Genomic DNA, 10677 nt, shown 5'->3' with positions numbered 1-10677 from the left:
ACGGCGTATTGTTCGTCTCCAGTTAGACTGCCTCCGCACCGGAGTCGGACTGTAGAACTCCCGTAAGACTAAAAAGATGTAACTTTCACCAGCTCTCGAGTCTGCAGCGAAGCTCCGCTCCCTCAACGCCGTCAGGCGGCGAAACGGGAAGAGCTGCTTTTCCTGGAGAAGAGACAGAAGGAGGCTGACAAACCGTCCGCGCCAGTCGAATTTCTTCCACTTCTCGCGAGGAAGCTGTTGAGTCTGGCTCTTCTGTGCAAAGTCCCAGGGAGAAGTCCAAAGTACCAAGGCGCATCCAGCGTGGAGTTTCAAATGGGTACGACTCAACCTTCGACGTTGGTAGGTTAATCAAATACGATTTCCAGTTATCGTTATTCGAAAAGACGTGGAGTGAGGTTCGTAGAAGACGCTGTCAGACAGTGCCCCTGCAAAAGACAGGCCTTCTCTCAGCGCTCGCTGTCCACGCGTTCGACGCAAAGTTTCGCTAGGCAGGAGTCTCTTTTCCAGAAAACAGAACCTTCGGAAAAAGCTGCTTTCCTCGCTTCAGTGTGTGAACGCGTCGATGCAGCGAAAGAGACGCGTTTTCGAGGCGGCCTTTTTCGTCCTGTTTTCCACGTCTCGCCTCTCCGCATTTTCTCTTGTCCGCGTCTCGCGTCGTCTAAGTGCGCCTCTCTGTCTCTGTCTCTTTTCGCCGACTTTGTTGTCTTCGGACTCGCAGACTCTGTCCCCTCCCCAGGCCTCGCTCTACTTTATCTCCGTTTTTCTGTGCGTTTTCTTTCGGTTCCATCGCCTCTGATCGTGCGTCGTCTCGACCGCGGAACTCTGCTGCTCGCTGTCTTCTGGACTTCTCTCCCGACTCTTCTCCGCTCGACCTCGTGTCTCGCCTGCGTACAAGTGCTCATCAATGCGGCCTCTCGGAAGTTTTCTTCCTTCTTTCGTCCACTTCGACTGGACATTCTGTCGCGGCTTGCCTCTCGCAGAAAATCTGCCCGTCTCCAAGGTCACGCTTCGCAGGCTGGAACCTCCTTTCGCGTCTTCTCTCGCCGTCTACTCGCCTTCTGCTCTGAGTCTGTCCTCCCCTCCTTTCTGTCTCATTCTTCCTGCGTCACTCTCTGGCTCTTCTGCTTTTTCTTCTTCTCGCTCTCGACCAGGCCCTCAGCCTTCGCCGGCTGCTGCCGGAGCGCGGACGCGCAACTCTCAAAGAACGTCCACGATGTCTGTTCACAGAGCAGTGAACTCAGCACAGGGAGAAGAGGAAACTGAGGGACCTCATCGAGAAACTACAACAGAACTCAACTCATCCGCTGCTTCTCTCTCCTCCTCTCCTTCGTCTGCTCCTTCTTGCTCGGTTTCTACTTCAGCTATGCTGCAACGCGCCTCTGATTCGTCCTCTTCCGGCGCTCCGCCTGTCGATTTGAATCCTTCTCGTGAGACTCGCGAGACGGAGGAGGACGGGGAGGGAGAACTCGAACGGAGAACAGAAGGACCGAAGCGAAAGGCGCCTTTGAGCATCGTCACCTGGAATGTGAACAGCATCGCAGCGCGAATTCGAGACAGCCGCCAGTGGTTCTACTTCTCGCGTTTTCTTCAAAAGATCGATCCAGTGAGTTTCTTCTCTTTCGTTGCCTCGGCATCTCGATCCATGCGTGTCTCCCCACTCGCCTACCAAAGCCGACAAGACTCTGTTTCCAGTGCGATTCTTTCCTTCCCTGGGCTCCTCTTTCCTTCCCTGCGCTCCTCTTTCCTCCGTTCGTCTTCGCTTCTTTTCGTCATGTCTGACTGGGGTCGTCTTCTCCTTTTGATCCGTTCGTTTTATTCGCGGAGGAGCTGAGCTTCATCTTGCTCCAGACTCGCGTCATTCGTACAAAGGACGCTCTCTCACTCTTTGACGTATGCGGTGTCGCAGGACATTCTTTGTCTCCAAGAAGTCAAACTCGCGGCTCATGGCCCCCCGGGTACGTGGTACCTCTCTCTTTTCATGCTTTCTGCTCGTCCTTCTTGCTCTCGTCTGCGTGCATCCCTTTCTTCTTGTTAATCGCTTTCTCATTCATATCCCTATTCCCTTTTCGTCGGCTGTTCCTTCTCTTTTCCCTCCTTCTTCTCTTCTCCTGCTCCCGCTTCTTCTTCTCCTGCTCCTTCTGCTTCTGCTTCTTCACCTGCGTCATTTCTGCTGCCTCGCTGTCTGTGCGTCTCTTCCTCCTCTGTGCTCTTGCACCGCTTCAAACGCATGAGTCTGCGCGCATTTGCGTCTCTGTTCGGCGGTCAGGCGCAAAGAGAGGCGACGGCATGCCGCGAGACCATGGAAGAATAAAGGACTCGGACAAAGTCAGTAGCGTGGAAGCGCGAGAACTTCGCGAGGCACTCCATACTCTGCTTCCCAACCACAGTCTCCTCATCTCGCTGGCAGACTGGAGATATAGCGGTAAGACTTCTTTTCTCGCGCTCTCCTCGACATGGCTTTCTTGAAGTCCACGCGCACTTGGCAGTCCCTGTCTCCGTGCTTCTTTTCAGGACAAATGATGTTCATCAGAAAGGATGTCCAGGTACGCCGCGACAGACCCACCGGCCTCATATATATATATATATATATATATATATATATATATATATATGTAGGCCGACAGCTGAGGTAGACAGGTAGACTGCACAGATCATTTCGAGAGAGTGTCGAAGCAGCTCTTGACGCAGGTATCTTCTCATACAGGTTTGCGCGGGTGAATCACCCGATAAAGAGAGAGCAACAGACAATTGTATGAGTGCGAGTGTCAAAGCAGCTCACAGATTCGAGTCGACTCGCCGTCCGCGCCTCACGGGCATGCATGCGGTCGAGGACGCTGAGCGAAAAACGGAACGAGACTCCCTCGGGACCGGTGGAGTCAGCGACCAGAATGTGGATGTTTCGCTAGGCTGTGTCTGGTTTCTTGGAGAGAAAGACAAGAAAACTCAGAATTCGCCGGCACAGCACAGGGTGGCTTTCGCGTAGGGAATACAGAGAGGAAACGAGGCGAACGGGATGCGGCAGCTGAGCAAGGTCGGTCGACTTGCGAGGCACATACCGAATCTGCATACGTACATACACGAGGACAGATGCGCTCATCTGTACCGTTTTCTCTTTTGTTCTTTCCACACATGTTGGACTTCCACTTACTTTTTTTTGCTTCTCTTCGGTCGGCTTCTGTCACCCTTGTCTCCTCCCAGGTTTGCTCCCTGCGCTACAACCTGTCCCTCGACGGCTGCCCCGCGCATGAACATGATTTCGTGAGACCTCCAATTCTTCTTGCCCTCTCTTCTCTTCTCTCTCGTAGTTTGCTGCTATTTGTGTTGTGTCTTCTCGTCTTCTTTCCTCTTGTCATCCCTTTTTTCTCTTCTTCTTTTCTTCTCTTTCTTCCCTCTTGCATTCGCTTTCCAGGGCCGCGAGCAAACTCGCGAGTTGCTTGTGTTGCTGGCAGTTCTTACGATTCGTCGTTTCCAGTGTTGCATCTGCTCTACAGTCTTATTGGAGATTCTTTTTCTCTCAGTTGCGACTGACATTTCTGCGTCCTCTACCTCGTCTCTCTCTCATCCCTCTCGTCTCTCTCTCATCCCTCTCGTCTCTTCCTGTATGCTATCTCTTGCGTGCTTCTTCCTGTTGTCTTCTCAGTTGCGTGTACGTCCCCTTCTTCTTTCACCAAAAAGCGGCATATGCGGAGACATTACGTTCTCCACAGTCATTCTCGAATTCGCCGTTGCCAATACACATACACGTATATATATATATATACGTATATATATGTATATATGGATATTTATGTATATATATATATATATATATATACGTGTACGTATTTGTGTATTTTACTGTATGTCACATAGGCTTGTGTAGAGGCAGCTACTTGGGTGCCTCGTCTATGGTGTGAATTATGCTTGTACATGCGCATGCAGATACTTCCAACTGCACCTCGTCTGTACGGGGGAATTTCTTTCTTCTCTTGGTTCTCTGCAGGAAGGGCGCGTCATTCTGGCGGAATTCGAGGCCTTTTGTGTTCTTACCACGTACGGCCTCCTGCGCAGTCTTACAGTTCAGAAAACACAGACATAGCCATGCGTGTAAAGGTGTAATAGCCGTATGTAAAAATACTGTTCCACGACTGTGGAAGCTGTACACCCATACAACCGTGAGCATCGTCATCGTGCTGAGAAATTCTGCTTAACTCGATATTTAGACAACTACATGTGTACGTAGGTATACACATCTATGCATAGATACTCTATCCAGATCCACATATGGGCATATATAAGTATACACATACGTCATTATGTGCATGTTTATACTTACTGTACCTCGAGATCCATTCACATATGCATGTAGCATATGTATATGCATATCTACATATATATATATATATATGTACATGTGTGTATATATACGCGTATATATGCACGTGCTTATCTTGCGTACAGGTGGTTTGCACACCTCGATAAGCCGTTCATTTTCGAGGTTTCATGAAAGCTCTTTGGCTGGAGCATGTTCGTTTTCTCTGAGTTGCGTGTCAATTCTTTCTTCTTTGCATGCGTTTTCTCTTGATCATAGGTACAGTCCCAACAACGGCGCAACACCGAAGTCGTTCGAGAGACGGCGGCTCTGGGATGAACGCATGCTGCAGTTCGTTACTCAATGTTCGTCCTCTCCTCACTGTGAAGGCTTACCTGTACAACTATGTATCTCTCTCTCTCTCTCTCTATATATATATATACATATATATATATGTCTTTATGAGTATTTGAGTAGTTGTGCATGTGTATGTGTGTGTTCTGTGATTTGTTTGAGCATTTGGAGACGTAGTTCTTGCTATCCACGGCCATGTCTACCTCTCTGTCTAAATGTATTTGGATATTCGTAGATCAAACTGAATATACATCTGTAGACATCTGTAGACAATACATGGTCTAGCTACGATCTTTATGTTCTTAATGCCGGCTTTGTACGGAGGATATGGTAACTGTGGTGTGTGTTTGACTAGTGCTATATGAGTACTACCTTCCGGCGTATCGTGGGGAAGATAAAAAGACACGGTGCTCACCCTTCTTCGAAAACTGCATGTGTACGGAGGTGAGCGTTTTCTAGGCGAATTTGTTGCTGTCTTCTTATCCTTGTCGGACTTATTCGCATGCAGTGAAGAAGCCGCTGGTGTGGGTCGGAGATCTGAACTGGTAGGTGCCCGCTTCTCTGCACATATGACTGCAGACCAGTGACTCTCAGAAAGATCTAGATGTGTAGAGAAACGAGTGGATGCGTACATAGATATATCGCTATATATGTGTTTGTGTGTGTATATATACATACATATACATATATATATATACATATATATACATATACATATATATACATATACATATATATACATATACATATATATACATATACATATATATACATATACATATATATACATATATATACATATATATACATATATATACATATATATACATATATATACATATATATACATATACATATATATACATATACATATATATACATATATATACATATATATACATATACATATATATACATATACATATATATACATATACATATATATATATACATATATATATATATATATATGTATATATGCATGTAGGCCGGCACAGAGGTCGAAACCAAGACAGAGAGCGCGGGCAGGAAAGGTGCAGCAGGCGGTATGAACTCCACGTAGTTCCAAACGATTCGCAGGAGGGACGAGGAATCTGACTGCCTTCTCTGCATACGCTGCCTGTGTTTCAATCCGCGTATTCATGTTTTCTTTGACTCTTCACGTTCTCTGCATGCAGCGCCCCAGAGGATATCGACCTCTCGGATCCGGATCAGTTTCGCTCGGTCATCCACGAAACCGCAGACGGCACCATTGATCCGGTAATCTGTCTGTGTCTTCGTTTTGTTTCTGGATGGTATCTTCAGCATGTGCACAGTTTCCCTGGACTCTTCTCTTTGGACCTTGTCCTCACCGAGTGTTTCCTTCGTTTCTCTCCCATCGAGCGCGTTTCTTCTTGTCCCGAAACTCTGTCCTTTCTGCCGCAAACGCATCGACGTCTCGCAATGCAGTAAAGACAAAAACAAAGACAGGAGTTGCCGTGCTGAGAGCGAAGGTTCACTTCCTCTCAGAGTCCCATGCGATGCACAGCGCGACTGCATGCAAACACAGCTGCTCTGATTTGCGTCGTCTCAGGACAACATTGGACAAGCCGGGTGCACAGATGCCGAGCGGCGGCGTTTTCGGGCCATTCTCGAGAGGGGGTGAGAGCGTGCATGCGTTCGGAGGAAACCGTTGAAAGATGCGGCCTGTCAAACGACTCAGGAGTCCGTCTGCATGTCTCTTTCTTTCTCTCCGTGATACTGGATACACGCACATATTGAGGAGCCACTGCGCAGAACTCGGACGCACTTGGGAAACATCTATATTTGAATGCGTCCGCTTATGTTTGTGTGTAAGCGGCTGGTTTCCTTGAGTTGTGCATGCAAGGTCACATGCAGTGAATTTCCAAATGCTTGTGAGTCGCATCAAAGCGCCCTATGCATTTCTTCGTGAGAATTCGGTCAGTTCCTCTCGGTTCAGGTTCATGTTCTGTGTGTCAGTGACTTGGATAATTTTGTTTTTTAGCTTCACTCCCAGTTTCCCTACGAGTCGACACAGATAAAGTACCCTCGCACCTTGAAGCGCTGGTTCGCGTCGGGTGTAAACGTCTCAAAGCACACGCTGGGGTGACGGGCCAGCACCCTCTAACTTTTTTGATTTGCATGAACGGAACTGCGAATGAGAGTTTCGTCCTTTCCGTAATCTGGCGTAATTTGAGGACGTTCACATTTACGCGCGTCCAGCCGAGATGTCGTCCGCCGCTGAATGCGTCTTCTGCGGGACCCCAAGACTTCAAATAGACGGAGATGTTCTTCTTCTGTGTGCCATGTCGCTTTCTTGCTACCGTGTGCCTCTCGTTGTACAGAAACGGGGTACGAGGAATGTGATAATTGAAAGACACGGTCTAGCTGTGATGAGTACATTCTTATTGCCGGCGTTGTACGGAGGATAGGGTAACTTCTTTGTGGCAGCTCCTGTGCTGCTGTCTAGCACCTGTCCTTGTTTCTGATCATCTGTGTCCGGTTCTCTGCATGTTTCGCTCGGCTTCAGGAACCTCGTCGATGCCTTTCGAGAACTGCACCCGCGAACGGAGCCCCCTCCCCTGGAGAGCGCCGAGTACTCTTGGCGTGGTGAGTTTTCTTCAAGGCGGTCTTCATGACGTTCTTGAAATTCGCTGGCTGCATCATGGGAGTGAATATACATCGGGAGAGGTGAACACACTGCGAAACACAGAGACCTCCGCAAACAGAATGAGGAGGCCGGAGGGTCATGGCCTTCGGTGTTCTCCCCCCCGTCTGAAGCAGCAGAAGGAAGCGCGAAGCGCGTAGACGGGGACAGGCAGGCGCATGGCGCATGGGTCTCGTGGAGCAGGGAAAGGACAGTGGAATTTATCATCTTGAGCGACAAGAGCTGGGCGACGACCAGACGAAACAAATAAGTGAAGAATTCTTCTGCCGCCATTTGTCGGTTTCACAGGCTTCGGAGGGTCCGGGTCCCGGGGTCTGCTGAGAGGTTTGGGAATGCGACTCGACCATATCGTAAGCGATCGACGCGTGCATGCGTAGATGGAGGACCGCAGCATATAGACATCTCGAAGCAGACGCGGCCGTCCTCGATTTAGCTTTAGGTAGAAGCATCGCAGGTGTCAGGAGGTACTTGCGAATACGCAATCCAGACTTTCTGTGCGGGGAGTCGCGTGCGACAGTTCTATGCGACGACGCAGAAAAAACTGGCTTTCGCCGAAAACGGCTCTTCTGAGCTTCGCTCAGATTCCACATGCATGTTGTTAACGCGCGCCTCGCCCGGGAAGGCTGATTTATATATATATATATATATATATACCCACATACAAACATGCATGAATATATGCATGTGCGTATGTCAAGAAATCACATGTGTGTGGGCTGGGTGGGCGGACGAATTCGCTGACTGGTGATGCTTCTTTTTGGTGCGCCGCGTCCGATTCGTTAGGTGTTGACGGAGACGCTGATGCCCGCAGTGGAACTCGTGAGAATTTGCGGAGCTGGAAAGTCAAAGGTACGACCCCACAATGCACACACATGCACGTCTTCACAGACACACCTATATAAGTATTTATGTATATATATATATATATACATAGATATATACATGTATATATATGTATATAGGCTTGTGACTGTGTCTGGGGTTCACCCTGTGTTGCTTTTTCGAGGAGCATGCCCACGGAGCTTTCTCTTCACTCTGCGACAATAGGAGCCAGCCGCCTATGGGCGTTGAGCACAGACTGAACGACAACCAGAACCTTCCCTTTTAATGTTCTCTTAGTGCGATGCTTTATGTATAAGCAGGTTGTGTACAGAGGCTGGTGGAAGTTGCTGAGTCGCAAGGAGCCCTGTTGTTCGGATTCTATGCCTGCACGTATGTGCGTGTGGTTTTACAACCTTTTCGTTGATGTCCAGGCGAATTTTTTTGGATCTGATCACTGCCCGGTTCTCGTTCTTTTCAAAGAAAAAGAAATATCGGCGTTACCTGCGGTCGTTTGCGAGGCACTGCGCTCCTCTGCTCCTGCGCCAGCTGCGAAGAAGCGGCAGGACGATTGCCGGTTAGATTCTTTCTTCGCGGTGAAGCGTCGAGCGCAATTGCCAGGTGCAGCGGACCAGAAAAGGAAGAAGCCGGAGGAAGTTGTCATCTCTGATTCGTCAGACGAGGAGCGGAAAACAAGCCAGAAGATCGCGCTGCATGCAAGCCTCGAGAAACCGCGAAACGTCCAGGCCTCCAGTTGAAGAGGAACTGAGCGTCTCGAGGAAACGGAATACTCGGAGTTGGACGACTGGTGTAACTGTCGAAGGTCTGCAAAACAGGACAGAGACACACAAAGCTGGCGGGGGTGAGAAGAGAGATGGTGGTACGGGGGAAGAAGAAAACGAATCGAAGAAAGGGAAGCGGCAGAAGCTCTCGGGGCGAGGGAGGCACGTGAGGCCTTCAAAGCGGACAGAAAAAGTGAGAGAGGGTGACGAGGGAATCTGAAGTATTTAAAAGACTGGGCAACGAGAATGTCGAGGTCAAACAAAGAAGTTGTCCAAGTCCAATCTGTCTTTGCGTCTATTTTGTCGCAAGAGGAAACACAAATGGTTCGCAGAGAAGTGGAATCCCTCTCTGCTTATTACGCCAAGCATTCACAAAGCCCATCCGCGCTTGTAGTCTACATGTAACGACTTTGTGAGCTTCTGGTCCCCGCCCACCTCAGTCGCGGTCAGTCTGCGGACCTCTGAGTTGTGCGCATGCGCATTTGTATGTTTCAAACTTAGACATTAGGACATTCATACGCATGTAAGCATGCACCTGATAATTTACCTATATATATATATATTTATATATATATATATATGCGTGTAGGCAGGTATCATTGTGCATGGTATGCATACATATATATATATATATATATATATATATATATATATATATGTACATGTATGTACATGTATGTACGCGCATGCATACATCTGATTTTATAGGGACGCCTTGGTGGGCATTGAATTTTAGAAACTGCGAAGTATCGAACGAAATACTGTTTCGCACCCTGTCGGACACACATAAGCTTTTTGACCGTCTGCACGGTTCCGCTGCAGTTCCATGTCTTTTTCGACTCGGCGGTATTGTCTGCGTTCGGACCTGCAAACGTAGCTGGTTGCGATCGAAAACAATTTCATGGATCTCCTTGTTCTGACGTTGTCAATTCTTTCTTTTCGTGAAACGACTTGCTGCGAGAAAATCTGGCCTCAAAACTGGCACAGGGAGCCCCATCCCGGAAAACCTCCACAGAAGTTGGTTTTCTGCTTCAAAAGAGTGGAGGACTGTCGGGTGCCGTGAATTCGCGAACCGGGGAGCGCAAGCGCACCATCTGCCACGAGACATTTTGCAACTCAATAGGGTTGAGTAATCACATTGACACATAAATGAGTGCAAGGAAAGATATGCATATGCCGAGGATATGCATGTATCTGCACTGGAATACGACTGCTGTCTCAGTAGGTATCGGAGGTCATAGACAGGAGACGCGTGAAGACTTTTGAGGTTGCCTTGGTGCATGAAACTGAGTAAAACTGCGCAGGAATCTGACCCAGCTATTAGCTGTGGAAGCTGGGTTTGACTTCACATGTTTCTAAAAGTGCTGCGAAAAAAATACCTTGTCACTAGCCGATGTCGACATTTTGGAGTGTTTGCGATCTCGAGTCTAAGCAGTCTTGAACCACGACCTTCTCGGAGACAGTGCCACGACGAAAGGCTGCGGTTTTCCAGGTCTGACAATGTGCAGAAATGCGTACAAAACTCCCCCCGAACAGCATGGCATGCAGAACAGACTGAGCTTCAAGTCCTTCGAGCGTCGAGGTCTATTGCTTCGCAGACGAGGAGGATTCTGTGCGGACACAGCTCAGCGTTCGCCACAGGTCTGCGTAAATGCGTACATCGGAGGCCTATGTGTACATCTACATTTCTATGCACGAGTGTACACATACGTCGGTGTGGACACACAAATTGCCCAGCAACGAGTTTTCAACCTTGAGGCGGA

General features: G+C 48.5%; 1 protein-coding gene across 1 annotated transcript; it reads left to right on the top strand.

Annotated features, from left to right (window-relative positions):
* Positions 1 to 536: 536 nt before the first annotated feature.
* On the top strand, positions 537 to 9422 carry APE (exonuclease III APE). Its single transcript, XM_018779741.1, has 14 exons — positions 537 to 1603; positions 1907 to 1955; positions 2267 to 2422; positions 2512 to 2543; positions 3199 to 3258; positions 3983 to 4032; positions 4571 to 4656; positions 5154 to 5190; positions 5824 to 5905; positions 6219 to 6286; positions 7176 to 7255; positions 7602 to 7663; positions 8097 to 8162; positions 8567 to 9422. The coding sequence occupies exons 1-14, from the start codon at positions 905 to 907 to the stop codon at positions 8888 to 8890; spliced, it is 1851 nt and encodes a 616-aa protein (XP_018635255.1). The 5' UTR covers positions 537 to 904; the 3' UTR covers positions 8891 to 9422.
* The last annotated feature ends 1255 nt before the right edge of the window (positions 9423 to 10677 follow it).

The sequence above is a fragment of the Toxoplasma gondii genome, chromosome XI (genome assembly GCF_000006565.2).
Source record: "Toxoplasma gondii ME49 chromosome XI, whole genome shotgun sequence".
In the NCBI taxonomy this organism is placed as follows: domain Eukaryota; phylum Apicomplexa; class Conoidasida; order Eucoccidiorida; family Sarcocystidae; genus Toxoplasma; species Toxoplasma gondii.
The sequence above is the reverse complement of the archived record's forward strand: the minus strand, read 5'-3'. Positions and strand labels throughout refer to the sequence as shown.